Here is a 15,380-nt window from a genome sequence, read left to right on the forward strand (position 1 = left end):
AGCAGAGAGGCAGCAGACTGAAATGCCCAGTCTTTCTGTGAAAGAGGGATATCAGCTTATCTTCATACACGAGGAAGCAGAGACCTGAGAGGCAGGCTTCTAATTAAACACACACTGAAGGGCCAACTGTAATCCTCTCCAGAGACCTTGGCAGGGGATAGCGACTTTGCACTCTCCTCTGCCATGCTCCGGAACACCGGTGTCTACAAGAAAGAGCGCATGTTCACAACTGGTGCCCAGCGTGCATCGCTGCCAGGATACACCCCTCGATGGCCTGACTCTGGTGACCAGGGGGGCTTGTGTCCATGGATTCAATGGGATGAGAGCAAGAAAGAAGTAGTTCTTAACCGGCTAATACCCCAGGGCTCAGTGCAGAAGGAAGAGCCAGAATTGCCCATCTCACAGTGTTCCCTTGAAAAGACATATATTTGCATACTTTAAAAGCTGCTGCCTGAGGATTTGGTATCCAATCAGCCTGAATCTATGTGCTAACTAGCTCCTCCACTTTGGGACACTGACAGGTCTTGGCACATCCTGATTACTAGGAGCAACTAAGAATACAGTAGACTGCTTGGACTTCCACAAAAGTAAGAGACACAACCAAGAGCTAGGGCAGAATTGAATAATAAGGTTCATGTCCTACATGAGGCCATTCCATCAAGACTCACTATAAACACTAAGCACTAAAAAAAAAGGCAAAAGAACCAACTGAAAATCTTGGAAAAAAAATACAGTAGTTTTAAATATTTAAAGGAAAAGTATAGAATTAGAAATCTGGAAAATGTTCTGAGGAATTCAGCAAGGACACAAAATAGAAATAAACATATATCATTATAAATAAATATTTTTTAAAAGTGGAAGTATAGTTAAAGGACGAGGAAGGATAGGTGGAGGGGCTCCAAAACTAACATATTTCAACTTGAATTACAGCATCCTTTTGCAAAACCAAGGGATGTTCAGGATCACTCCAATTTTTGAGGGTACATTACACAGGGCAGTTCGTACTCCCTTGAATAAAATGTCTGTGTGATGTTCAGAACAGAAAAGGAGACATTCTTTAATGGGTCGTTGATAAGACTTTATAATCTTATGTACCTCAATGTCATTCTTATGTGTAAGGAGTGGTGCTTCCATAATATTTCGAAGACAAAAAGAATCAGATTCCACATCAAACGGAGTCCCAGTTAACTCGGTGATTCGATCCCAGTGTCTCTGTTTCATTGCTTTATTGGTCATCATTTCTAGCAGAGGACATGACTCGCTGAAATCATCAATTCTTTTTTTCAGATCTAAAAAAGCTTGCCAACCTTTAAGTCCTTTTGGAAGTTTACGACATCTTTCAGAAAAAAAGAAAAATAATTATTTCACCTACACATTTTTTTGAAGAAAGTATTATTTATACACAACAATATATCAGAGGATAAGTTTGTTTGTGAAATACTTGTAGGACCCTAAGAATATAGGCACTATAAAAAGGTAAGCTTAGTTCAGTTGAAACTCACCTATTCTGAAATTCCTGTAGTTCTGCATTAATTTTTTCAATGTCTACATCTCCCCAGAGTATTTCATAATAGCCACTAATATTGCCCATTACAGTATCATACAATCCATACAGCTTCTGCAGCAAGTTGAGTTCCTTTCTGGGAAACCACACAATTAAGTCATTATTTAATGTATATTTTAAAAATAAATTCCATTACTGGAGAGGCAGAATTCACCCAATCAAATATTTCATACATTATATATAGTCTTACAGACACCAACATGCATACATGCATACAACCCTCAGTTTCTAAACAAATATTTTATTGAAGCTCCATAAATTAGGTCAAGTTTATATCTGTAAAATATTCCAAATCGTACTAGACGTTAACAGATGGTGTGATGATTATTATCACACCAATCATTGCAAACAATGTGACCAAAATGAGGTCAAAGCTAAGTAGCCTTTATTTGATTGCATTCTTTCAAATGCAAGCTGCATTTTTAAGAGAACAACTGCCTTAAAGTGTGACTTTAAACATCACCTTCCTACCAAGAAGTTTCCTTCATGAGCCCAAATAGAGTTATTAAAAACTAAAATAAGAGGAGAGAGTCCAGTTCCAAATAAAGGAAAAGTTCTTTATCATGTAAAACCCCAAAAACTGACCATTCGATAAAGTTTGTGAATTCTCCCAGTTCTTCAACCCTTAGCAAACCAATATTAGTTTGAGTTTATTTCTTGAATAATTGTATTTATAAGATTGATATTCACAACTTTTATTATTTATTATGTAGATAATCCAGAGATCCAAGATGAAATCTGTTTGTTTTTAATGGAGTAAAACTCATCCTTTCTTGCAATTATCATTTGAGAGCACTGGACCCTCTTATAAATCTAAGACATATTCTGGAATCTTAGTTATCTTGTTTTTCCAATTGTTTCACTTGCTAATTCACCATCCTAATATTTCATTATTAATCACTGTTTACTCCCAACTATGCTAAGAATGACTAAAATAGTAAGAGAAAATGAGGAAATCTCTTATAATGATGAGGCAATACTGAAAAAAATTAATCACTATTGCATCATCCTTCAAGTTTCTTATTGTGTTGCCCAAAGTATCACATCATCTTTCAAGAAAGCATAAAAAATGAATTCTGGAGGCACCATTTCTGTAGCCTTTTGATTTTTGCTTATTTAACTTTCATTTACTGCAGTTAATACAGAATTTTTCATTTTCTACCTAAAATAGCAAGAAGAAGAAAACTGATAAAGGTGCTTCTCAAATATTAAACAGAAAACAGAAAGCTGCACTCTAGACTTTTAATTTTGATAGCGAAACTAATGGCATAGCTGAGATCTCAAACTACGAGTCTTTAGATGATGATAACCTATATAAATTTTATTAAACTCAATAATTCTTGAATGAATAATGTATTCCAATAGAGGCAAGGGCTTCATCATGCAATTATTTTGCAACAAGAACCTAGACCATCCCCTTTTGTGAAAAAGGTGATACTGTTCTTTCATTATTATGGATGTTTAGGTAAGTTTTACTTGATACATTCCATAAAAAGATAAATGTCAAAGGCAACACACGCAGAAATGAAAAAATGTCATTGACTTGATCATTAAAATCTAAAAGTAAAGATTTTTGTATTTATGGTGCAGAGAAGATGGTTTCCTTTCTTCAACAAAATTATGAGTCAGAGTTATCAACAGTGTTGAGTTTTAACAATGTTAAATGCAAGAAAAATCAGAAGTAATGGTAAGCTAGAAGCTGTTGGATATGGATCTGAAATCTGGAATCTGGGTTTACAACATAGGTATTGTCCAGGCTCATACATGATGGCTGATGGGTAGCTGGCTGCATTCAAAAGTCAGTCTCCATTTCATGTGTGTGCATATATATATATGCGATATAATGAGTTATAAGAAATACATAGTTGATCATTCATGTGACCAAATATATATTTCCCAGGTATATTTGGTCTTCATCCACAGTTTTTGAAAACACTGCAGTCTTAAAGGTGAAATGGGTGTTTTGTCATGTTAATGTGACTTTTGGACACCCCCACCCACAGGCAGGAACTGGAGGCTGAATCAGCCAATGGCTAATAATTTAGTCAACCATGACTATGCAATGAAGCCCTCACAAAACCCATTAGAAGAGCTTTTTGATCTCTCTGTGCTCTGCTCTTCTCTGCCTGCTGTGCTCGGTTGGACCCTGCTTCTGTTGGGGAGAGCTTCTATGCTTGAGAATCAGAACCCCTCCATGGGCCACAGAGCCAGGCCCCAAGCTCCATGAGCATAGAAGCTTCTTTATTTGTGGGATGGGACCTTGCCCTATGTCTCTCATCACCTGGCTGTTAACTTGTATTCTTTATGGCATTCTTTATTAAACTGGTAAACTTAAGTGTTTTCCTGAGTTCTCAGGGCCACTCTAGCAAATTAATCAAACCTAAGGGGGAGATCGTGGGAACCTCCCATACGTAGCCAGCAGGTCAGAGGCGCACAGGTAACTGCCTAGGGCTTGCAACTGGTGTCTGGAGTGGGGGCTGGAGGGCAGTCTTCTGGATGGAGCCCTTAACCTGGGAATCTGGTACTCTCCAGGCAGGTAGCATCAGAATTGAGTTCTCCAACACCCTACTGGTGTTCGAAAATTGCTTGGTATAAGTATGTGTGCAAAGACCCCTCCCACATACTTACACACATTGAAATCAGGTCTGGTAACCCTAATGAAGTTATACTACTATTACTGCTGTGCAAAATATTGTTATATGTTATATACTGTTATATATATGTGTAGGGAAGAAATACACCACTGCATTTGGTGTTGGACAAGTGGGAATTGCAATATACTTACATATCTTCAAACCAGGATATTGTGAAGTAAAAGTAGTTTTTTTTCCTGCTTAAATTTTTATTACACTTTCTAATAAAATTGCTTATCACCATTCCTTTATTCTTACTTTCATAAATTATTCATAAATTACTTAAAAATATAAAAAAATTAAAGGTCCATTGGCTCAAATGGTAAATAAGGATGATTATTTTTCCTAGAATACCTAGATAAGCCACTGGGTCTCAGACTGAGTGTGCAAGAGAATTAACTGGAGAATTAATAAAAATAGAGATTCTCTAACATCCAACCCCAAGATTCTGATTCAGTAAATCAGGGGCAAGAACCAGACATCTGCAATTCTAACACAGTTAGTCTCTGGGTTAAGCTTGGAGAATGACTTCTTGGTTAAAAGAATACAAACTATCTACTCTAAATGACTGAAGCATTAATTTTTCTTCAGACAATTTCATGTCTATTTTGCCAATATATTTTCATGCTGTGACTTTGAAAGGAGCCAACTGTGTTCTTTTCTAAAGATAAGATCTTTATCAGCTAATACCACTGTACAATTTTGCCTTTGAGGGAAGTATGTTTAAAATTCTATTAAAATACACTTGTCTAAAACTAGATTATTGTTTACAATCAAATGTTACTGTTTAGAATCAACTAACTTCCTTGGTCTTCCATTCTCAGTGAGTTCTCTGCGTATCCAATAGAGAGGAGCACTTAGCATAAAGGCAGTAGAAGGGTTCAAGGGCCAAGGATGGCTACTCCTCTAGTACACAAAAGGTATGCAAAATTTCCATGCTTGTGAACCATCACTGACACTATTCAAAAATAGAGAAAAGAAAAAAATTGAGTATAGACTAAATATATGCCTTGAACACCAGAATTTTGGGACTGTATTTTCTACTCCCCTAGAACGTTTATTTAGTATGTGAAGTATATGTGTCCAGTGGATCAGAAACAGCCAAGAATAAGGAGAATATTTAGGAGTTCTCTGAGGCAGTGCTTCTCTGCATGATAAAAGATTTAATAATGACATGATTCTTCTAATGGTCAGTATTTAATTATTTGCATGTAATACTCATACAATTTCTAACTTTACCTGGTTTTGTGTAAAATCTCATAGTCAGTCACAGGCAATCCGAAAAGTTGTTCACCAGAGGAGTATGTAACAAATTTCCTCCACAGATCATCAAAATTGGCCTATAAAAAGGTTTTTAGGTTGTAGTGAAATATAATTAATTCAGACTCCATTAAGGGAGAATTTACTATAATCAGAATAAAAGCTACATTGAGGTTTATTTAATAACATCTAGGAAATAAGGATTTGTGAAGCAAATTTATACTGATACCAAGCTATCAGAGGAAAAGTTAAGCACTTAAGAAAATTGACTTTCAAGCCTTCTAAAAGCATCCAGTTTATATAAAATTATTTGTTTAATATATTAAGTGGCCCCCAGATGACCTATATTTCAAGTTCCCATAAATACACCTGAAAGGGATAAAACTGCATTTTAAAAAAATCTATAATCCAGGCTTTTACAAATTAATTCAAACCAGTCATCTCTCCTACAGTGTTCAAATGAGTGAAGTGTTGTATAATCCATTCAACCCTGTTTTCTCTTCAAGCAGTAGTCTATGAAATGAAGGATTCCATTTTAAAACCATTTGAAATAATTCTAACAATTTAAATCAGGAAAGATAAAGCACATGGTTTTTGAATTGGGATTTGAATCTCCCACACTTAGAATGCTAAGTATTAACAGTGTTTAAAACTCAAAAGCAAAGCAAACAGAAATAATCCATCTGTGACACAATATGTGTGCTTTACATGAAGGGTTTACAATATCAAGAAGAACCTAAATTCCCAGCCCTGGAAATATCTGGTATGAGATTCACAACGCTCAGATAGTAATACAGATCTGATAGACACATGAGCACATTTTACAGGAGCCAAATCAGGAAGGTGTGGAGACCCTGAAGGAACTCCAAAGGACTCTCAGTTCCTAGAGGGCAAAGGCCATATTTTGCACTTTTTATATTCCTTGGTGGTTAGTATAGTGGTTACTCAATACATTACTGAATGGAGTCCATGGCACTAAGTGAACATTAGGAAAAGAGTAACAAAAAATTCAAAGTTATCATATATTAAAATAATGACATTTAAAATCTTGCTAATGTGATGAAGGCTCCTGATGGATGCCAATCACTCATTTTTCCATTCAGGTCTCAACTAAAATGAAAAAGTTCCACAGCACCAGCCAGATGTGGAACAAGACATCAGCTTTGAGCAGGTTAGCTGAGTGCTGAAAACTCCCAACATCTGAGTCAAGTTGCATCAGAGAACACTGCTGGGACCTGAGGCCCACGGTGAGACGCCTGCTTCTTCCCCAGATCTAGATCTTGGCAACTGCCTGATTTTTTGGAGGGCGGAGGGGGGCACGTGCTTTTGAGATGAGTTGGATCTGCAAATATGACCCCAAGTCACATGTCCAGCCAGATGCATGACAAATGGCTGGCTCAGCTCAGCCGAAGGCATAGACAAAACAGAAGGTACAAGAAGACAAGAGACAGGCCCTGTGTTGTCTTTTCAATGAAGTGCCACACCCCTGGTAAAAAAAAAAAAAAGTGGCACATCAAAGTCCCGGGTGCTGACCAAGAAATTGGTAACCCCTGAGGGAAAAACAAGGACTGGGTCTTCAAAATATACCTGGGCTCCATCTCCTCATCAGATCCAATGCTGCCACTCTGGGTTCAAGGTACTATCACCTCTCACCTGGATTACTGCAATACCCTCCTAATGAGTCTCCCTGTTTCTATCCTTGACTGCCAATAATCTGTTCTCAACACAGCAGCCCTGGTGATTCATCACAAACATCAGTGAGATCAGGTCAGCCTTCTCACTCAGAACCAAGGCCAGGGCCTTCCCCGGGGCTGGCAAGGCTTCACCAGCCTGTCCCCTCCCTACCCCTCTGGCCTCACTGCTAGTACTCCCTCCTTGCTCATGCTGCTCCAGCTATACTGACCTCCTTGCTATTTCCCATAAATGCTCTTACCCAGGGCCTCTGCACTTGCTCTACCCCCCATCTGGAAATTCACTCCTCCAGATACTGCCTGGCTCAACAAATGTCACCTTCTCAAGGAGACCTTCTCTGAAGGCGCTGTTTTAAATTTCCACCCCACTCCACATACGTACAGGCCAGTGCTCTATGCCCTTGCCATGCTGTATTTTTTCCCTTGGCCCTTACCACCACCCAACATTACTATCTGTTTTCATTATTTATCTTGCTTTTACTGCTGAAGGCTTCCACTTGGCTCAGTTGGCAGCCACCAGGTGAGCAGATCGGCCTTAGGCCTGACTCCTCCAGAGACAGAGACCTTTCCCTGGGACCCTGGGTCCAAACCCGAGGACTTCAGGTAGCAAAGGATCAGAGCTTCCTCCAGGGTCCAGCACAAAGGAGCTGGTTTTAGTCCAAGAGTAACAATCACAGTTCTGGAGTGAGAACTCTGACAACAACGAGGGACTAGACTTTTTGTCTGAGGGCATAATGTTTAAGTGAAGGACTTGTGTTTCCTGCTTCCCATGAAAATCCTTGTCAGCACATGTGACCTACCTTGTAGCAATCCACAAGAGTTACTGGCCTAGACCTACCCTCCCTGGAACCAGGCACACACACTGGGCTCTTGACAGATGATTTCATCTGCTTTGCACAAGTTTCTTCACTACAGACCAGCTGCAATTCCTGGTTGCTCCAGTGATCCTGGAGAAATATTTTTCTTACCAGGGTAAAGATCTTCTACTTTGAAACACTCAAGGGAGATACTTGAAAGTTAAGTAAAATATAAGAAATTCCAGTTGGTTATAATGTAAAAAGCCTGAAATATCCCTACCACTCCCAGGAAAACCTGCAACTTGAAATAACCATTCAACTTGATTGAACCTTTTTTGGCAAAAGGGTGCATGGAACCAGCCTGAACCACCTATGGAACATATGTATGAAGCAACGAGAACAAGATTACTGATTCCACTCCTCCATTTATTTGTTTTGGGATGAAAAGTGAAAAACCCAATTATCAGGCGGATATGAAGTAATCTCAGATAGGTAAAGGGAGAACCAGAAATACCTACTGAGTGTGCACCAAACTAAGTGTAAATTACAGAAAGTCTTCACATGGCTTGCATTGCTGCGAAACTTAGGTGTTCCTAGTAAAGAAGAAAACATTGGTTTTGGGGACAGCAGCTCTGTACCTCCTTGGTGGGGTGGCCATGGAAGCTGCCTGAGTATAAAGGCAGGCAGAAATCGGGCTGGGTGAGGAAAAGGGAAAAGTGAGATCTAGAGGGGGTGTGCAGGACAGAGAGATGTTTATTGTTGTTACTTTAAGAAGGAAAGACAAGCAGCCTTTAAAATGCTGATTGGGAGGGTTTAGTAAAGAGGAAGAGGTTAGGAGTACAGGAGAGAAAAGGGCTGACCAAAGAAGGGACAAGAGAGAGATACAGAAGCCCCTGGGTCTGCGAGGGGTCTCATTTTTCTGAAATCTGTGCCACAGAACCAACATTTTGTCTGTAAATTTGGAGACAAGGTCATCTGAACAAATCCCCAAACTACTCCGCCCACATATGTGCTTCAGCAAAGAGCTCTACCCTCATCTACTCGCCCAAGCTGAAAACCTTGACCTTTCCCCCTCAGCCCTGGTTTCAAGCCTATCAAGTCAGTCTCTTTCATAAACTTATGAACCATCCAGTTTCATTCCAAGTACACTCGTTGGGGCCCACTCATTACAATTTCTTGCTTGTATTATTGAAACTGCCATCAGTCTAACCATACTCCCTCTGTACCATTCTCCACACCAATGCCAGAGAAATCTCTTATAAACCACAGCTGTTTTGAAAATTCAGATTTCATCCTATCACGCCCTTCTTGAGCGATGGAGCACTCCATGCCTCCCGAAAGGCCATGAGCTCTTGGATCACAGTACACAAGGCCCTCCTGTCAGTGCTCTCTGCCCTCTCCGGCGCCATCCCTCACCACTATCCTTCTGTGCCCACTGCACCCCACATCACACTTCTTCAGCTCCCTAAACCTTCCTGCTCCTGAAATCTCCGATTATCTCCTCATTGCTGGGCCCAGCTTGTTTTCCCTCCTTCTTCCCCTGGCTAATCCTAATCAGTCCTTCAAGTCCTAGCTTAGATGCCTCCTCTTCCAGGAAGACTTCTCTGCCTCACCTGCCAGCACCCATCTGGGTTGGAAGCACCTTACATCTGTTTCCACAACACAAGCCCTCATACCTAGATCATAGTGCTCACAGCATGGTTTTGTCATTACCTATTCTAGTTCTCTGTTTCCCTAATGGATTTGAGCAGCTTATAGGTAAGAACCTTTTCTTAATCAACTTTCTATCAACCAAGACACATAGTAGGTGTCTGAAAAGTATTTTTTTAATAACTAAGAATGCAGAAGGGATAGGGTCATAAAGAGAGCATAAACATACAGTATAGCCACTGTAGGAAACAGGATAGAGAACAGGAACAAATAACAGCATTGCCTGATGCTCCTGAGGGTCTAGCTTACACAGGAATCCATGAATCTGCAAAACATTAACCCAAATGGCTGTGTGATTTTTCTCTAGATATGCTCAGCCATCTCAGTGATGAAAAAGATGATTCAATGAGCAATGTATGACACTGAGGTAGGACAAAGGAGCTGGGAAGTTTAAAGTCATGGATACAGAAGAAAGAAAAATAACAGTTATAGAGGAAAGTCAGGAAAACCATTTGCTAGTATTTAAACTCTTATTTTAATATATTTTATTATTCTATGAATTTTTAAAATAATTTTATATACAAATGAGATGCTTAAGATGAGAATAAGGTATACACTTAAGTCTGCTCTCTAAAAACACAGAGTAATATTCTGTAGAGAAGAGCATGAAGGGATATAAGAAAAGGAATTAATTACATTACTTAGATTAGAATAGAATTAAAATCTGTATGTACTTTAAACATTTACTTTTCCATTGCAAGGTAAAACACATAACTTTTTTCCCTGAAATCATTTTAAAGAATAACAGCACATTGTCAATATAACCAAAAAAATGCAGTTTTACCTGAAATATCTGTAGCCTATTGCTAGCTTCTTGGGGTGGTATATTTGGAACCATAGGTCCCTCCTGTAATGAATAATATAATCTCCATTTTAATTCTTAATCATATGTATTTATCAATTTATTGGCTTTATCTATTATTTTCTTTTAAATAAATGAACATTATTTTTAATTCAAATGGTCTAATTTTGTCCTGTACATAAAGCTTTTATTTTTTGTAACAGCTTTATTAAGATGTATTTCACATGATACTCTCCCTTTTAAAATGGATAATTCAGTGGTTTTTAGTATATTCACAGAGGTGTGTAACCATGACTAAATCAATTTTAGAACATTTGCATCACTCCAGCTTACATTCATTTTAAAATACCTTGACATAGTAAAAAAAAATGACAAAATTACCTCCTCTATGAAGCTTTAATCACTAGAGCTCTATTTCATTGTTGTTATGATTATAAACGATGATGCTGTGGTTGTGTTGTAAAATAACTGAAAGAGCTCTGAGAACAGCCTCCTTTCACTAACTGTTCAGCTCAATATGGATACAGACACACACACAGGTTGAATACTTGGAAGAGGCAAAAGGCAGTCTGGCGTCTGTCAGACAGAAAATAGTTGCAAAAAGGACCCCAGATGGTCTGTACAATTGTGATATTATGAATATGCTAAATGGACCAGATTCCTAATATAATAGAATGATGTGCCAATAAAGTTGCCTAAGCCAACTAAAAGAGGTAATAAGTTTCCCACATGTATAAAAAAGTGTTATATGAGTAGCACCAAGGGCTGTAAATCCAGATGCATTGTGATCACTAAAAGGAAGTAGAATATTTTAGGGGACTATGTCCAACTTCTGAGTTTAACTACAAAGAGGTCAGCCATTAGCGGTCACTGGAACCGGCTGAATAGTCTGGGGAGACTATTCAGTGGAACTAAGTATGAAATTTATTATTTATTTTATGAGACCCTTTTGGTTCTCTGAGAATGAGTGAAAAAAAAAATCAGTTGCATAATACCCTGGTATTAGGGTGTTTATAGCTTCTTACAGCCTTCCAACAACTGCATTACTTTTTCAGCTATGAGAATCTGGCTCTGAGGAAGGACAAAAACATTTTGCTCCTTCTACAACCTCAAAAGTTATTACTCTTTGTAACAGTTAAATCTTCTTTCTTCCTCTATAAAAACACACTTAAAGGACTAGCTACCATCCCCCCTTTTATTTATAACTGCAAATATGCAAATACAGCCACTCATATAAAATGTATAAATCACAGTGTATTTCTTAGATTTCATTACTTTCATCTCATGTAAACACAGCACAGGACATTTTAACACAGAGCATGTAAATACTTAAATTACCAACTCATATGCTTCTGCAAAGTTCATTACATCCTCACGAAAAACTTCCACAGACTCAAGCAGATTACTTTTAAATTTTGGCTGCACTTGAACTAGTTCATCTTGTACAGAAACCTAGAATAAAAAGGAATACTCAAGATGAGACTAAAACTAACACATTTAAATGAAAACTGTAATTCTTTTCCAGCAGGTTTGTTCTCCCATAGATGTCCTGTATGAACAAGGATATCTCTGCAGTGTTGTTCATAAAACAAACAAGAAAAAAAATTTTTAAAGCACAGAAATAACTCAAATGCACAAATAGAGACACAATTAATTTTAGTTTATGACCCAAGAGGCAAATCCATCTTCTCTAACTGCAGTTAGGAACAAATTTTTTGGCTGATCTAGCTCAGGCCACTGTGGCCAGAGAAACATCAGTTACTACTACAGGCCAAGTCTGGGGTCACATACTGTCTTGGACCAGGCCAACGTCTGGGATTAGTAATCTCTAGTAGGTTCACATGGTTGCCATCATTGGAGCAGTTACCTAAAAGAAAGTGACATTCCTTTGATTATTAAAAAAAATAGTAAATGCCCACCACAATGGTCTTTGAAACTTCTGCTTAAACCTTCAATCATAACAGCCAACACTTAATTCATGCTATTTGCCAGGTTCTTTATATGTGTTATTTAATCCTCACAGCAACTCTTGTGGTAAATACTAGTATTATACCCATTTTACAGTGAGAAAACTGAGGTACAGAGAAACTAATTTCCCTAAGGCCCCAGCTCCAGTAAGAGAAAAAGTCAAGATTCAAAATGTGGCAGTGTGGTTCTAGGGCCCCTGCTCTTAACTGTTCTCAACAGTAGCACACCTATCTAGGTTGGAACTTACACTACTTGAAGCTCAACAGTGATTGTAGTAAAGGATAAGTCAATGGGTTTAACACTAACAAAGAGAAGAACAATCTGAGTGAATCTTTTCTATTGAACAATAAGAGAAAGTTGAGCCTCACTAAATCTCAGTGGAGGGGTCTCCATTTCCTTCCTAAAATTCACTTTCCTAACTAAATCAGCAACTTTTTTTTAAGGAGTAATTAGTAAATACATGATAAAGGAGGCATGAATATACAATGAAGAAAAGACAGCCTCTTCAATAACTGGCACTGGGAAAACTGGACAGCTACATGCAAGAGAATGAAACTGGATTACTGCCTCACTCCGAACATAAAAGTAAACTCAAAATGGATCAAAGACCTTTCGATGTAGGTCATGTAACCATAAAACCCTTAGAAGAAAACATAGGTAAAAATCTCTTGAACATAAGTATGGGCAATTTTTTTCCTAGGCACATCTCCTTGAGCAAGGGAAACTAAAATGAGCAAGTAGGAAAAGCTTCTTTATAGCAAAGTAAACCATCAACAGAAGAAAAAGACATACCACAGTATGGAAGAATAAACTTGTAAACAACTCATCTGATAAGGGGTTAACATGCAAAATATATAAAAAACTCATACACCTCAACACCCAAAAAACAAATAGCCCATAAGAACAAAGAAAAAACTGAAGGAACAAAACAACAGCAGAATCACAGAACCCAAGAATGGACTAACAGTTACCAAAGGGAAAGGGACTAAGGAGGATGGGTGGGAAGGGAGGGATAAGGGGGTGGGGGGAAGAAAGGGGGCCTTACGATTAGCATGTATAATGGAGGGGGGCACAGGGAGGGCTGTGCAACACAGAGAAGACAAGTAGTGATTCTACAGCATCTTACTATGCTGATGGACAGTGACTGTAATGGGGTTTGTGGGGGGGACTTGGTGATGGGGGAAGTCTAGTAAACATAATGTTCCTCATATAATTGTAGATTAATGATACAAAAAAAATGTAACTTAAAATACCTGGAGGAAAATTAACTAGTCTTACATTAAAATATCTTTACTAAATGAGAAATAAAAAAACAAACAGCCCGATTAAAAAGTGGGCAGAGGATCTGAACAGACATTTCTCCAGAGAAAAAAACACAGATGGCCAACAGGCACTTGAAAAGATGCTGCACATCACTAATCATCAGGGAATGCAAATTAAAACCACAACTACCTCACACCAATTAGGATGGCCACTATCAAAAGACAAGAAATAACAACTGTTGTCAAGGATGTAGAGAAATGGGAACCCTCCTACACTGTTGGTGGTAGTGTAAATTGGTGTAACCACTGTGGAAAGCAGTATGGAGGTTCCTCAAAAAACTGAAATGAGACATATCATTTGATACAGTAATTCCACTTCTAGGAATTTACCCCAACAACAACAACAACAAAAATCCTTGATTCAAAAAGATATATGCACCCCTACGTTTATTGCTACACTATTTGCAATAGCCAAGCTGTGGGAGCAACCTTAAGGGTCCATTAACAGATGAAGGATAAAGATGTAGTACTATACACAATGGAATATTACTCAGCCATAAAAAGAAAACAAACCCTCCAATTTGCAACAACATGAATGGATTTAGAAAGTATTATGCTCAGTGAAATAAGCCAGGTGGAAAAAGACAAATACCATATGATTTCACTTATTTGTGGAATATAAAAACAAAGCAAAACAGAAGGAACAAAACAGCAGTAGACTCAGAGACACTGAGAAGTGCTAGTGGTTACCAAGGGAGGAGGGGGTGGGACAGATTTAGGGGAGGGGGGTAATAAAGAGGCACAATAATTTGCATCACAATATAAGTTGGTCACAGGGATGTTATTACAGCATGGAGAATATAGTCAATGATTCTGTAACATCTTTCTATGTTGATAAACAGTAACTGCACTAGAGTGGGGTGAAGATTTAACAATTTGGGTAACTGTTCAACCAGAGGGTTATACATTTGAAACCAATGCAAGATTGTATTATCAATGATACTTTAGAAAAAGAGGAGCAATTAGTCAATATTAAATATGAATTTAAATAAACATGAGTATTCTTAAAAATATCTATTCACATTACCTCAACCACATATAAAAATTTTCCTAATATATTCCAAATGACCACATGAAGAAATTGAGAAACAAAGGTTATTAACTTGTACAATCAACTGGCTGATGGCAGAGCTTGAATCATAAGTCACGATCCCAGTTTCAGCTCTATGTCCTTGCTACTGTGCCTTGCTTCAACCTTGCTGTCAATCGAAAGTGACAAATCTTTCCCTAACAAGAAATTTTAAGAAAATGTTAATTAATATTCAATAAAAATCTGTACTCTTCCTTGGAGTTCAATGTCTAACTGTGGTATATAAATACTTAACCTTAAAAATGCTTAGAGAGAATTTATAGCTACAAATGCCTGCATTAAAAGATGCAGTAGATTTCAGAGATCTGAAATCAGTAACCTAATGTCCACCTTAACAAACTAGGCAAAGAAGAACAAACTAACCCCAGAGCAACCAGAAGGAAAGAAATGAAAAATAAGAGCACAAATAAATTATACAGAGAATAGGAAAACAATAGAGAAAATCAACAAACCAAAGTTTCTTTGAAAAAAATCAACAAAACTGACAAACCTTTACCTAGAGTAACCAAGAAGAAAGAAGAAAGGACTCAAATACTCAAATTA

The 15,380-nt window shown here is 37.9% G+C and overlaps 1 protein-coding gene across 1 annotated transcript in view; it reads right to left on the reverse strand.

Annotated features, from left to right (window-relative positions):
• Nucleotides 1-15,380, reverse strand: part of DNAH8 (dynein axonemal heavy chain 8) — a 353,325-nt gene that overhangs the window by 201,291 nt on the left and 136,654 nt on the right. Inside the window, exons 31-35 of the mRNA XM_057494308.1 lie at nt 11,796-11,909; nt 10,440-10,502; nt 5,437-5,537; nt 1,503-1,640; nt 1,096-1,336 (exon numbers count right to left, since the gene is read on the reverse strand). Of these exons, the coding sequence (XP_057350291.1) occupies nt 1,096-1,336; nt 1,503-1,640; nt 5,437-5,537; nt 10,440-10,502; nt 11,796-11,909 (657 nt within the window). The remainder of the gene's footprint in view (nt 1-1,095; nt 1,337-1,502; nt 1,641-5,436; nt 5,538-10,439; nt 10,503-11,795; nt 11,910-15,380) is intronic.

Source organism: Manis pentadactyla, chromosome 16, assembly GCF_030020395.1.
Source record: "Manis pentadactyla isolate mManPen7 chromosome 16, mManPen7.hap1, whole genome shotgun sequence".
NCBI lineage: Eukaryota > Metazoa > Chordata > Mammalia > Pholidota > Manidae > Manis > Manis pentadactyla.